Source organism: Lynx canadensis, chromosome A1, assembly GCF_007474595.2.
Source record: "Lynx canadensis isolate LIC74 chromosome A1, mLynCan4.pri.v2, whole genome shotgun sequence".
In the NCBI taxonomy this organism is placed as follows: domain Eukaryota; kingdom Metazoa; phylum Chordata; class Mammalia; order Carnivora; family Felidae; genus Lynx; species Lynx canadensis.
The window spans coordinates 208,555,842-208,570,851 of record NC_044303.2 but is presented as its reverse complement, the minus strand read 5'-3'; the positions used below and the strand labels follow the sequence as shown (position 1 = coordinate 208,570,851).

At 34.6% G+C, this 15,010-nt stretch overlaps 1 protein-coding gene across 8 annotated transcripts in view; it reads right to left on the bottom strand.

The window, feature by feature from the left end:
* RICTOR (RPTOR independent companion of MTOR complex 2) overlaps positions 1 to 15,010 on the bottom strand; it is a 119,238-nt gene that overhangs the window by 33,020 nt on the left and 71,208 nt on the right. For all 8 annotated transcript variants that reach the window (XM_030330811.1, XM_030330828.1, XM_030330819.1 and 5 more), the window contains 9 exons: positions 12,314 to 12,381; positions 8,942 to 9,009; positions 7,847 to 7,929; positions 6,361 to 6,448; positions 5,745 to 5,835; positions 5,571 to 5,637; positions 5,345 to 5,425; positions 2,815 to 2,915; positions 255 to 420 (listed from right to left, as the gene is read on the bottom strand). In XM_030330811.1, coding sequence (XP_030186671.1) covers positions 255 to 420; positions 2,815 to 2,915; positions 5,345 to 5,425; positions 5,571 to 5,637; positions 5,745 to 5,835; positions 6,361 to 6,448; positions 7,847 to 7,929; positions 8,942 to 9,009; positions 12,314 to 12,381 — 813 coding nt within the window. The remainder of the gene's footprint in view (positions 1 to 254; positions 421 to 2,814; positions 2,916 to 5,344; positions 5,426 to 5,570; positions 5,638 to 5,744; positions 5,836 to 6,360; positions 6,449 to 7,846; positions 7,930 to 8,941; positions 9,010 to 12,313; positions 12,382 to 15,010) is intronic.

Genomic DNA, 15,010 nt, shown 5'->3' with positions numbered 1-15,010 from the left:
CATTGAGAAGACTAAGTTCAAATTTTAAAAATAAAAAGATTTTTCATTTAAGGATGAATTGTGAAGGCTTTTTAACTTTAAAAAGTTATAAAAACATAGCTCTAAACTACCTGGTCATTATAAAACTGAAATGCCATTTGAAGATCCATAAGCATGAATAAAACTGCAAACTCAAGCAAGTATATGCACATTAAAATCCATCAGCTAAAAAATTAGGAAACTAAGTTAAAACCTGCGGTATTTCATGTCAGTACCTTAAGAACAAATATATCTTTCTGGACTCGGAGATACTGATCCCGTTTCTGGTGTGTTGCAATTGCTTTCTGAATAATGTGATCTAAATGGAGGCTGTAAGGCTTAGGTCCTCGTTTCTTCATTTCATGGAAGCGTTTTAAACAGTTCAAGGCTGCACTGGCTCGCCTAATGAAAAAAAACTGAATTAGTTCTGTAGCAAAGTTAGCATTATGCTATCTATCTACTGAGAGAGAGAGAGAGAGAGAGAGAGAGAGGTTCTTAAGCAGGCTCCATGCCCAGCGCAGAGCCCGTTGCAGGGCTCAATCCCACAGCCCTGGGATCATGACCTGAGCTGAAATCAAGAGTCAGATGCTCAAGTGACTAAGCCACCCAGGTGCCCCAAAGCTAGCATAATTTTAAAGAGATCAATCTGGTAAATTATTCTAGTAAAATATATAAATTCAAGGCCAGAGATTGTTACTAAAAAGTAAATCATTTAATCAAATTTGGAACCACAAAGAAAAAAAATATCAAGAACACTGCTGATTTGTATGAAGAAACACAAATTATTTAGAGCCAACTAAATATGTGTTTACTAATCATTTTTCCTGTGGCGGTGGGCACTTTTTATATTATTGGTTTTAAGAACTACAAAGTCTGAAATCTAGTGTTCTCTATTTTCTTATAAAAGTTTAAAAAACTCGCTTTTCACATGTAAATCCTTAATACATCTGAAACTGATTTTTATTTATGGTATGACACTGGAATATTTCATTTCTACTCCCTGTGGATAATCGATGATTCCAGTATCAACCTGTACAGTCTCTACTTCCCCCATTGATCTACAACTGTAAATGGTATCCTTTCACATATTGTTTTTAATTCCTTGTTTGTGGTACATAAAAGCACAGTTCTCAAGAATCTGGTGGCAATCAAGTCTCAACTACAGAAGTTCTGGTAAATACAAATCAGATTTAAATTTAAAAACCTTGAGATGTGTTCAGATTAGCAAGTATTTAGAAGTAAAGAGAGCTTGCTGAGCTAAGAAAAACAAAAACAAAAGCCATTATAAGACTGTTATTACTGAAATTTTGAAGGTAAATTTGAATTCTTCATAAACCCTAAAATTCATGGCCATAATCTAACCCAGAGAGTTTAGGTCTACCAGGCTTTGGGAAATACATTTTTCCATCATGTTAACTACTAAAATAAAAACTGAAAGGGGAGCCCTGGCTGGCTCAGTCAGTACAGCATACTGCTCTTGATCTCAGGGTCATGAGTTCGAACCCCACATTGGATGTAGAGATTGTTTACATTAATACATTTAACAAAGAAAAAAGTTGAAAGCTATCAGTACTAATGGAAACCTAGAGTTAGAATTGAGACAGATGATCCCTATGGCTTTTAGGGATCTTCAGTGTACTAAGTAATAGTATATTCATAGGTAAAATTAAAATTAATAAGTAAATACATTATTTATTTATAGTGAGGCCCGTATATGTACTTTTGAATTTAAAAAACTTTTTTTTTTTTTTTGAGAGACAGAGAGGGTACAAATGAGCAAGGGGCAGAGAGAGAGAGAGAGAGAGAGAGAGAGAGAGAGAGAAGCAGGGCTCACCCAGGGCTTGTGTTTTACCCAAAGCAGGGCACGAGCTGAGCCCGAAGTGGGGTTTGTGCTCACCCAAAGCGGGGCTCATGTGTTACCCAATGCAGGGCTTGAGCTCACCTGATGTGGGGCTCAAACTCAGCAACTATGAGATCATGACCTGAGCCAAAGTCAGATGCCTAACAACTGAGCCACCCAGGCACCCAAAAGCTAACTTTGAAGAAATGTGGAACTGTTAATAAAAATTCATAGTTCTGAATAGCTAATGAACTGCATTTTACTAACGTTACCAAAAAAAGTCCAAATATATAGATTTCTCTGATAATAGGCAGAATAAAAAAAAAAAAAAAAAGGAAAAAACACCCCTGCTTAGACATAATCTTAACTAAATGAAAAGATTCCTACTAGCACTTTCCAATCAAGCTTCTTCATCTTTACCTTTTAAATTATATGTTATTATTAGCACTGAAATTCCACCAGAGCTACAGCTGTATTACCATACTCTAGGTTAAAAATTCTGTTTGTAGTATCTACTTCAGTATTAAGAGTTTAGTTTACTTCAATGCCTACAGTATGAGTTACTAAATTTCAACATTTTTAATTACACACATAAAAGAATACATTGTTAATATTTGTGCTTTGTTAACTTGAAATATTTTAGACATTAAAAAAAGAGCCTGAATTGCTGCTGAAAACATAAACAGTCAAAAAAATTCTCAACCAACAATTTTAATGATGAAGTAGATGGATGTCCTTGTCCAGAAATATGCTAGAAAAACCTGATTTTACTAAACTATAATACTTGGTAGCCTAAAATACAAATTATTAAATAATACTATTAATTTTCCTTTACCTATGAGGCTTCCCTAAAAAAACAATTTAAAAAAACCTAAAAAATTTTAAAAAGAAGAGAAGGTCATCTAAGTGGGTATTAATATCAGACACAATCTTTGCTACAGAGCTCTGATACTTACAGTCTCTTTTCCTTGGGGATATCAAAAGATGCGGCCATATTCATTAGGGTTGGCAGGCAGTGCAAATGATGGCTATGTGAATGAGGAAGAATTGTATTTGCCTAAAATGAAACATAACATTTTTTAAGAGTTGATAAGTAGAAATATTTTACTCTAGAATATCCATAGATAAAATACTAAAGGCTTTACTCATGAAATTAACTTAATGACTTTCCAGTACACTTATTTATAATTTTTTATCTTATCTACTTTCAACAAGGATGAGACAGAATAAAGATACAGACTCACATTAATAAAACTCCAAATTTTATAGATCCTATATTATAACTTTATAATTTTTAAGCAGTAATCAATTAAATTCAATTCTTAAATGATTTAAAAGGATTACATATCAAAACTTAGATCCAGTGCTATAATTAATCCTGCTTTCTAAACAAAACCCACCACTCAATTTGCTTTCTATCAATGAAGAAAGATAATAAACAATGAACTAACACCAATATACTTAAAATGACCAGCTTTTATATTTCAAGGGAATCATAGAACTCTGGTCAGGGAGGAAAGGAACAGATGAAATTTATTTTTAAAAAATCCTTCATTTAAAAGCAACTAATTCTAGATATTGATAACCTTATAGAAAATGATATACTAAGAATTAAAATAAAAATCAGATCTGACAAACCTGTAATATTACTTAATTCCTCCATGGATAGGCTGAATGAGAATGCAGCACAGGGCTGAACAACTCCCTGATAAACAAGACAGTTCTTTTTTTTTTTTAGTTTTATTTTTTTTTTTTTAACGTTTTATTTATTTTTGAGACAGGGAGAGACACAGCATGAACAGGGGAGGGTCAGAGAGAGGGAGACACAGAATCTGAAACAGGCTCCAGGCTCTGAGCTGTCAATACAGAGCCCAATGCGGGGCTCGAACTCACGGACTGCAGCAAGATCATGACCTGAGCCGAAGTCGGCCGCTTAACCGACTGAGCCACCCAGGCGCCCCAACAAGACAGTTCTTAAACTCTGTTAAATTCTCTTTATCTCACTCACAGAGCCCAGCTGCTATGTGGAAAAAAAAAAATACAAAACACTAGGGGTGGGGGAGGACTGAAACAACAGAAATAAAAAGTATTCTGCCAATAAGAGAAAACCATAACATAATTTTAAAAGATCTGCCACAGGGTTACTTCTTCCTTAATGAATTGAAAGTGGTTCCTTTTATTTAGCATTCTATTAACAAATAGGTGACCTAGAAACAGGAATTTCTATCTTGCAAACAATCAGTTCTCCCATTCCTTGATTTGCTGGGACTAGAGAATGGTCAGATCACTTTATTAGCTCCTTTTTTCCAGAAGTTACTGATGTCACAAAAATCAAGGAAAAAAAAAAAAAAAAAAAGATTCTCACCCTCTAAACCTCAACCCACAAGTGTGCAGAGAAAAATGTGTTCATACAAGGGAGTTCTATTTAGAAAATTTTCACAAAGTTTTCTAAAATTGAGGCACTATTTGCAACAATGTGGATGGAACTGGAGGGTATTATGCTAAGTGAAATAAGTCAGAGAAAGAAAGATATCATATGTTTTCACTCATATGTGGAATCTGAGAAACTTGACGGAAGACCATGAGAGAAGGGAAGGGAAAAAAATTGTTAGAGGGAGGCAAATCATGAGACTCTTAAATACAGAGAACTGAGGGTTGATGGGGCGAGAGGGGAGTGTGGGGAAAATGGGTAATGGGCATGGAGGAGGGTACTTGTTAGGATGAGCACGGGTGTCGAATGTAAGCGATGAATCATGGGAATCTACTCCCAAAGCTAAGAGCACACTGTATATGCTGCATGTTAGGCTAACTCGACACAAGAAATATTTTAAAAATATAATGAATAAAATTCAGGCACTGATTGCCATATTATTTCTACTGCTACCTGATAAAAATATCTAGTTTTGTAATTTCTTGCTTATTAGGCAGAATATCTTTCTGAGATACATTAAGATTTATAGGACTCAAAATGTCAGTATCAAAAGTGAGTATAAAAATCAATATTCAGTACTTATTAAAATCTTTTTATTTTTAATGTTTTTTATTTATTTTTGAGACAGAGACAGAACATGAGCAGGGGAGGGGCAGAAAGAGAGGGAGACACAGAATCTGAAATAGGCTCCAGGCTCCAAGCTGTCAGCACAGAGCACGATGCGGAGCTCGAAGTCACAGACCGTGAGATCATGACCTGAGCCGAAGTCGGACGCTCAACAGACTGAGCCACCCAGACGTCCCAATATTCAGTACTTTTTAATTTTTACATTTGTTCCATTTATAAAACTAGCCTATACATAAATACACACACACACACACACACACACACACACACATAGATAAATACAAGGCATCAAGGCTCTTTGCAATGTAAAGACAAATAAAAAATGAACTTTACTTTTTGAGGTACTACAAAGTAACATTATTAAAATAACCTTTTTATAAATTAAAACAGTAAATGGTATGAAACATAATCAGGAGTTGTGAACTTACCATATGGAGAAGCTCTCCTAAGAGGATGGTAGCTCTAACTGAGATATGGTCATCACTGTTTGTTATCACTTCAACCAAGCCCTTTGAAAATAAGAAAGAAAATATTATAGTTGCAAAATAGTATCTAGGAAGAAATGTATGCATCGTATATGCCTGTTGCTCTGAAAGAACTCTGTCAGAGAAAATTTTAAAAAATAAAATAAAGTTAAGGTTTATTAAGTCTTGCCTCTAGAAGTCCATTACGAATAAATGCAGAGAGTATCAGTGCCAAGTAATTATCCATGAGGTCTGGCCTAGAAATAAACACAGCACAGAAACAGTTTAAATACTGTTCAATATATTACATAATTGAACATAAAAACAGTAACTAATAAATTTGAACTATTTCTCAAAATTCTACCTGGATCTGGCACGATGAGGAAGAATAGTTTTTGCCTCGGCTGCTACAAAGCCATCTGAAAGCCTCCAACTGTCTTGGAATCTGCCTGGATCTAAATGGTTAAAACCAGGTGGTTAGAAAAAAATGAAAAAAATCACTAAAACATATCAGTTAACCATCAGCTAGTCAGGCTATAAATAATGTTTTAAAATGTTAGTTAAATAAATAGACTGAAAAGGCATACAGAAAAAACTGATTTCTTGATGTACACAGATCTAAACTTCTTTCATTTTGGGACTTAGGAATCACTTGGCTAAAACGAAATGAGAATAAGATAATCTAATCTGAGAATGACATCAGTTTCTTATCTCCTCTCTTCCTTTCAAATTTGTCCATCTTTCTATTAATTTCACTGTTCATATGCAACAGCTAGGGTCATGGGAAAAAATTTTTAATTTCTTATTTTTAGAAATTTATTTGACATTTTATTTTCATATCAATTCCATGATGATGCAATAAGAAGATGATATTTAATATTTAGTTCACTATTTTGCTTCTAAAGGACTCTGCCTCTATCAGATAAATCATTTAAAAAATTACAATATAGGAACAGATACAAATGTACTTCGATACTTACCTACACTAAGCAGTGCTTCTATGAATTCTTCAGTCACAACAGGTAGAGGAAGACGAAATATATCATAGAGTACTTCAAGCAGACCTCGCTACAAGTGCAAATAAATACAGTCCATTTATTTTTATGGAATGAATCATTTAAATTAAGAAACTAAAAAATTGAAAAAAGATTTTTTTAAATGTCCTATTCACAGAATAAATTACTGATAAAGACAAAACTACTGTCTATAAGTTAGAAAATTACCAAAAAAAAAAGAAAATTACCATATCAGGCCTATATTACACAAGAGATAACTACAGCATGCTTACTATATACACGATTTAATCTTTCCAATAAATCTTTTATTATCCCCATTGTAGTAGATATGGAGAAATAGATTTACAGGTTAAAAGTAATCTGCCCAAGGTCATGGAGCTATCAATAGTAAAATCAGGAGTCAAATCTGAGTTGGCCAGACTCCCAAAACCATGTTCTTTCACCATCTGCTAAGTAAGCAGTCAAGTGAATTGCCCTAACCTTTAGCTCCCTGCTTATAGGTCTTTCCATCTACAATCACATCCTTCCACTTCCGTTCTAAATGCTTTTCACTTCACATTAAGCAAGGCACCATTGGCTAATATTTTCTAATATTTTTAAACTCCAGGTTTGGTTCAAACAAAGAAAAACAAGAAAAGGGCAAATTTATTCTTTTGAACACAATTAAAACAAAAACATTTAAGTGGAGAAGGAAGAATCACCAAAGAATTTTTTTCCTCCAACTTCAATTTGTTTCAGCTGTTTAATATAAATTGTTATGCATTAATAATTTAGGAATATATCTAATAAGCATATAAATATTAAACTAATTTTAAACAAAAACCGCCACTCATACACATTATGAAAACATAAGTTAGAAGGCATAAGATACATAAATACTGTATTTAGTTTTTACTAAATATATTTCTGTACTGCTTGAACCTTTTATGAGAATGCCCTTCCACATTGTTTGCATTTTTTAATGAATAAAGTACAATTGATTTCATATTTTAATCCAGTTTTTAATACAGCCACAGTTCCTAACAACATCAGTATTTCAAATTTTTCACATTATCCTTAGGGTTCAACTAAGCAGTATACATTTATTCATGTATTTGTTTAAAAAATTTTTTTAATGTTTATTCATTTTTGGAGAGAGAGACAGAGCATTAACAGGGGAGGGGCAGAGACACAGAGGGAGACATAGAATCTGAAGCAGGCTCCAGGCTCCGAGCTGTCAGCACAAAGCCCAACACGGGTTAGAACTCAAGAACCATGAGATCATGACCTGAGCTGAAGTTGGACGTTTAACTGAGCCACCAGGGACCCCTATTCATGTGTTTTTTTAAATGACCTATGATATAGAATAAGGAAAAGGCAACACCTGAAATAGATTTTTTTTTTTTTTTGAACAAATAGTCTCCTCTGTTAAAAGCCTAGGAATAAAACAATTAGAGTAACTTTTACCTACCCTTATTTCCATATTTGGTATACAAAGTACTCCAATTAGAGACTGGATCCCAGAGTTTCCAGGTTTGCATAAATTAATAATACCTACAAAGGATAAAAAGGGAAATTACTGATTTGAATTTCAAAAAAAATCTATAGTATTCATAATATAAAATCTGCAGTATCTTTCCAAATAATTTCCAAAACTGTGCTATTATTTGGTTATCAGAAGTAACATTTCCCTGTTGACTAGAGATTATTAGTAACTTTATCATTTAAATTCCTTCTTCTATTTGTTTCATACCCAAAAATGTTCATGAATCTGTCTACTACTCCTGTTTACTGATGACTGGTTTTCAGAAAGTAATACCAGAGAGAGTAAGACAACATTCTGTCTTTCTTATATAATACCTTCTTAACCTAAAATGGAGTGAAAAACTTGCTTGGCTTTGTCTTTTAAAAGTTTAATTCTAAAATTTATTGAATGCACAAAAGGCTGTACCTGACAGACTTCAATTAATCTTTATAGATCAAAATTTTAAGTGAAATAATTAAATCAAACAATTTTAAGCACATTATTATGTCACAAAGGAAGTTATGTGAAGAGCCAATAAACACGGACAAAATATTCAATATTCAGTCATTGGGGAAATCCAAATAACATTCCCAATGAGATACCACTATACACCCATCAGAACGGCTAAAATTAAAGACAACACGAAATGCTGGCAAGGATGCAGAGCAACTGGAACTCTCATACACTGACGATGGGGGTACAAAATGGTGTAAGTATGCTGAGAAAAAGTCTGTCAGTTTCTTACAAAAAAAACTAAACATGCATAAACATTGTGACCCAGAAATTCTGTTTGGGTATTTACCCAGAACAAATGAAAGCTCATGTCCACAGAAAGACTTTTTAATTGCTCTGGTAATCATTAGCACACTGACTTACAAATAGACCATTTTAATAATTTTGTACAAATCCCTCTGACTCTAATAATAATGTATAAAGTTAAGACTAGGTTAACATCTAAATCAGATGATGCAATAGTAATTTAACATATGAAAAAATAATCAAGTTTTTCTTACTGGATGTTAAAGCAGCAGAGTAACTTACCTGCCCATGACCGGAATGTTGCTATGATTCCCATTTTACTGGCTAGAAACCTCGCTTCTCTGTCTTCTCTGTTTGAAAGTGGAGCAGAGACCCAAGAAATTAAATGTTAAAATAAAAAAGTGTGATTTTTTTCTACTGTATTAGAAATAAACCTATCATTAACATTTAAATGTTCACACAGGAAATAACACATTAAAAAAAAAAATCTACCTCAAAGAAAATTACCCAATTATATACTGACTCCCACCCCAATTTAAAATTCCCAACATATTGGTTTAAAATAAGTTATAAATTCCACTTTTAATTTAGTTCGACTTTTTCTACTCTTTCTGAAAACTATTCTTAGATACCTCATTAACACCTTTAATTGAGCACTAGAGGGGTGCCTGGGTGGCTCAGTCAGTTAAGCGTCCGTCTTCGGCTCAGATCATGATCTTGCGGTTCGTGAGTTCAAGCCCGCGTCGGGCTCTGTGCTGAGAGCTCAGAGCCTGGAGCCTGCTTCAGATTCCGTGTTTTCCTCTCCCTCTGCCCCTCCCCTGATCACACTCTGTCTCTGTCTCTCAATAATAAACGTTAAAAAAAAAAAAAAATTTGAGCACTAGAAGCAGCAACACCCTATTTAATAAGTATCTCTGTCAGAAGGCTTAGCAAAGAAAATTACCTTTTACTTTTGCCACATGTAATCCTTTAAGTATTTATTTATTTAACCTCTACTCCTAACGTGGGGCTTGAACTCAAGACCCCAAGATCAAGAATCACATGATCTTCCGATGGAGCCAGCCAGGTGCCCCAACGTGTATTCTCTTTACTTGAAACTTCTTGCCCAAATTTATTTGAACATTTCTAACAAGCAAGCCCAACAACCCATATATGCACTGATATTATTAAAAAACTAGATATTAATATCAACAGCTGCTTTCTTCTCTTAAAATTGTATATCCAAACTGTCTCACTTGTTCTTTCCCATACAATAGTTCATGACCGCTAATTAAGCAATATAACTATTTACATTCATTATATATTTTCCATGTATGGCTTATGGCCAGTTTCAATACTTAATAGCAATCTTACACTATTTATGCCACCTCAACCCCACCTCTATTCTGTGTCTGTTTTTTTCTGTGCTATCTTTTTTCTTTCCTAATAAAATCCTTAAACAGGTCTGAGAATACAGACATTGAGAACTTAGAAAGCAAAAACAGAGGGGATTGAAAAAAAAGACAGAAAATCAAGTTAAAAGAATGGTGAGTAATCAGAGTCTACAAAAGAGGAATGAAACACTTAACAATAAACACAAACAAACCACCCTAAGCTTGGCAGCATCAAATAAATGAGAATGCAACAGAAACTGAAATGAGGAGATGAGATGGTGAAAGAAATGAGAACTGGACAACTATGGGATAAAGCTGGTGCTCCTTCTCTTAAAAATGTTAGTGACAAGGGAGCCTGAATGGCTTTGTTGGTTAAGTGTCTGACTCTTGGTTTCAGCTTAGGTCATGATCTCAGGGTTCCTGAGTTTGAGCTCAGTGTCAGGCTTAGCTAACAGTGCAGACCCTGCTTGGGATCCTCTGTCTCTCTAGAGGATCTCTGTCTTGGGATCTCTGTCTCTCGAGAGGAAGAGCAAGCGAGAGAGGGGCCCTGCTCATGCATTCTCTCTCAACAAACAAACAAACAAACATTTAAAAAAATGTGAATGACACACCTATAGTGACTGCCTGGTAATCCATTCTTTAACATATTCAATAAATTTGTAGCATTTTTTTTAAAAAATCACTCATTTCCTTGTTTCCTGGCCATAATGTACCTATACTCTAGGAAATACCCATACTCTAGGAACTTAATGAATATGTAGAACCAAACAGGTAAGGATGGATTTTGGTGGAATGTACTTTTCCCTCTCCAACTCTAAAAAAATACCCAGGCTCATCTCTCATTCATCCTGGTAGATAGAACTCTAAAAACGTCCTCCAACCCCTGAAGATTCTATGCCTTAATCCCTCGACACTGTGAATATGGTATCACTGCCACGTTGTGACTAATTTATGTTATACAGCCTGGCAGATCATCTGGTAGTCTTGATCTAATTGGAGAGCTTTCACCAGCTGGTGGTAGAAGAGAAAGTCAGAGAGATTCAAAGTAAAGGGTTCCAGGAATTTTTTTCTGTTTGAAGACAGAGGGAGCCATGTGCCAAAGAAAGAGAGTGGCTTTCAGAAGCTGAGAGTAGGCCCAGCTGACAGCAAGGAAACCGAGAACTCAGTTTTACAATAGCAAGGAAGTAAATTCTGCCAACAACCTGAATGAGCTTGGAAATGGATTTTTCATCAGAATCCCCAGATAAGAGTTGTGCAGACTTATGACCTACTGAGCTATGAGTTAATAAACTGATGTTATTTTAAGCTGTTACATTCATAGTAATTTGTCATGTAGCAATAGAAAGTGTATTTCTCCCATCAAGAAGGACAATGTTAAGTATCATAAGGAAAAGCCAAGAAAGGGGCTAAAAGAATCCCAATCCATAAGGAGTAAGGTTTGAGAAGTCTTAGAGAACATCTTTTTTGATTTCTTAGCTCAGATCATGAAATGTTAGGGTGTGATGAGTCCACAGGGATAGAAGTGATTAAAGATCTAAAACCACTATTTCATAAAAATGAAAAAAAAAAATCTCCGTTTCGTAATATTCTAAAACTTAAGAATTTTAAGTTGTATACTATCTATCAAGTAAGTGCTTATTTATGTCTGCAATCAAACAATTCTACTAGAAAAACACTTCATAATATATTTATTGTAATTATGCCCTCTGCAAAATCTTCACAGATAATACAGTAATACATTGATAATACACTGATTCCCTGAATCAATTTACAGTTATCTCAGAATACCTAGTGAACATGTGCTTTTCTCTCCAAAAAAAACTCTGAAAATTACCCTATTTCTAGAAAACAACCTTTTCTCTCTCTCCTTTTATTTCCTTACTAACTTTACTTTCAAAATTCTACAGAGTATATCTTTCTGCTTACTCAGTTTGTTAGGGTAGCTCTTCATTCTATTCCCTTTCATTTTTCATTCTTTTAGTCTCTCAGTGCAATTATGCTAAAAATACATACAAGAGAAAAACAAAGATCTAGGTTTCTACCACAGCCCATCTTGTATTTTTTTCATTAAGAGCTTAATTCCAAGTCTTTAAATTTCTCATAGCTTATTTTTAATTTTTTAAACCACAGTTAATTATATTATGAGAACTATAACATAACTCCATGAAACAGGAAATTTATTTAAATTTACATGTTCTGGCTCTACAAGCAATCAGGCAAATCTAAAAGCTTTAACAGCAACACACTTCCTTGTAAGTTATTAGGAACCAGTGGTACTTACTTGAGTTGTCCTTCAGCTGTATCTGGACTATGTCTGTAGTGAAAATCGGTATAGGGTGCTAAAATTCGCTAATAAAAATAAAGGAGAAAAAGAAGAAGAAAAATGGTCCTTATCATAAAATGCATTCTTCCTGTAATAAGTTAAAGTTAATTTCACTTATCTATATCTTTGATTGGGTATACTATTTGAGAGACTTATTTCTCCAAATTCATCATTAAGGAATATACTTGAGTGATTTTTTTCATGTACCAATCGAATTTTTTAACTTTTAAATTGAGGTGTAACTAAGCACAAACTAAGCACATTCCTATAACTGGCACCAGAGGAAGAAAACATTAGCATCCTTAAAGTCTCCTTATTCCTTCTTTCGACTCAGTCACTACCTACCCCCAGATTATTATCCTGACTTTTAAAACTATGACTTAGTTTTGCTTCTTTTTGAACATTATTAAGTGGTTTTATTTTATAAATTCATTCTTCTTTTCACGCTAGTATAAAAAAATCCAAGTTATTTTGGTATATTGCTCTTGTATTCAGCAATCTTGCTAAACTCACTCATTTTAAACTTTTAACCACTGTATCAGGTTTACCATCCCTCCCATTGTGCCTCCTGCATTACTGTGGTCTAATTTTTAATATTAAACAGAATTTAAAATACATAAGACATTAGGGGCGCCTGGGTGGCGCAGTCGGTTAAGCGTCCGACTTCAGCCAGGTCACGATCTCGCGGTCCGTGAGTTCGAGCCCCGCGTCAGGCTCTGGGCTGATGGCTCAGAGCCTGGAGCCTGTTTCCGATTCTGTGTCTCCCTCTCTCTCTGCCCCTCCCCCGTTCATGCTCTGTCTCTCTCTGTCCCAAAAATAAATAAACGTTGAAAAAAAAATTTATAAAAAAAAAAAAAAAATACATAAGACATTATTAAAATGACTTTTGCCAATCGGTATTCTTTTATATTTAGTCACCTCTGTGCCTTTTCTATCATGCATCATTCCTTCCAACATTTCCTTATCTGTCTTAGATCATTTTCCTTCTGAGGACTCCCCTTACTCTTCCATTCTTTGTGTGTCTCATTTTTTAAACAATAAATATTTATGATCTCATATGGTTTCTGTGAGTCAGGAATCTACTAGAGGCTTAGGTATGCAGTTATGGTTTAGGGTCCCTCACAAGACTACAGTCAAAATACTGTCAAAACTAGAGTCACCTGAAGACTGTTTCAAGATGGTTCACTCACAATGTGCTAGTTAGTTGGCAACAGAGCTCAGCTCCTCCCACACGTACCTCTCCCCTTGGGCTGTTATAGTGTCTTCCAGACATAAGGGCAAATAATCCAAGAAAGCGTACTGTTTCTTTACATTCTCTTTGGTCTTTTCTTCATTTTTCTTAGCCTCAAACATCTGTATTTTCCCTTTGTTTTTGAAAGACATTTTCTTTGGGTTAGGCTGGCGTTTCTTTCTTTGGGTATTCTAAAGATACCATTTTACCATCTCCTAGTTTCCATGATTTCTGTTGGGAATCAGCTATCAGCTATTACGTTCCTTTGAAAGTGATGTCTTTTCGTTTTTTCTTTTCCCCCTGGAGCTGCTTTCAAGATTTTTATTTATCTTGGTTTTCAACAATCTTACCATGATGTGCATACATGTTGTTTTCTTCGTATTTCCTTATTTGGAGTTTTCTAAGCTTTGTGAACATGAAGCTTTATCACTTTTAGAAACAAGTTCTGGCCACTGTCTCTTTAGATATTTGCTTCTGCCCATTTTCTCTTTCTTCTCTAAAGACAAAGTTCTGTTTTATCACTTTTGTTGTGTTCTGTTCATTTCCTTCTTGTCCCCGCTCTGTGCTTTACCCTGGATATTTTTATTGACTTTTCCTCCAATTTAATAATAATATCTTCTTGTCCAAAATGAATTTTTCATTGAGTTCAGAATTTCAGGTATTCTATTTTTCAGTACGAGAACTTCCATTGAATTCATTTGTATATTCCAATTATCTGGTGAAATTCTCCATTATTTCATCTATTTTCTTCCTTCATTTTCCTGAACAAATTACTCATGGTTGTTTTAAAATCTTTTCCCTCTACCTGCACTATCTGGATCACCTGTGGGCATGTTTCTCTTTTGGGTTTTTAGTCATATGGTTGTATCTTTTTGCATGACACTCAAATTAATAAGTGAATGTCAGGCACTGTGAATATTATAAAAGGTCTAAGCGATGTTATCTCAACCAGAGGTGGTTTATCCTTTCCTCTGTTAGGTAGATTAATGGGGGCTGGTGGTGATCATCTTATCCTTATCACCAACCGAGTTAAATTGAGACTACCTTGTAATTCTGAGACTAAGTATACCTTTGGTTTTCCTATGTTCCTGAAGTATGATATTCCGGTGCTTTCAACAGAGCTTAACCACTATTTCTCTCCTCAGCAATAAGAGACTAGGGATCTTTTCTACATATTTCCTAAGTTTCGAACTTAGATCTTTAGCTATCCACCCAGAATGGCTTCAGAATTTGGGAAGTGTCAAGAACAGGAAATCAGCCATGAAAGATCCAATTCTGTCACCTTAGTACCACACAAATGCCAAAAGCTCTTTTGGTTTTCTGATCCCAGCAAAGGCCTACCTGGATTTTCAGCTTCTAATTATATATTAATAAGTGGCCCCAAGAAAAAAAGTAGTTGCGTATAACCAGTGTAAATTCACGAC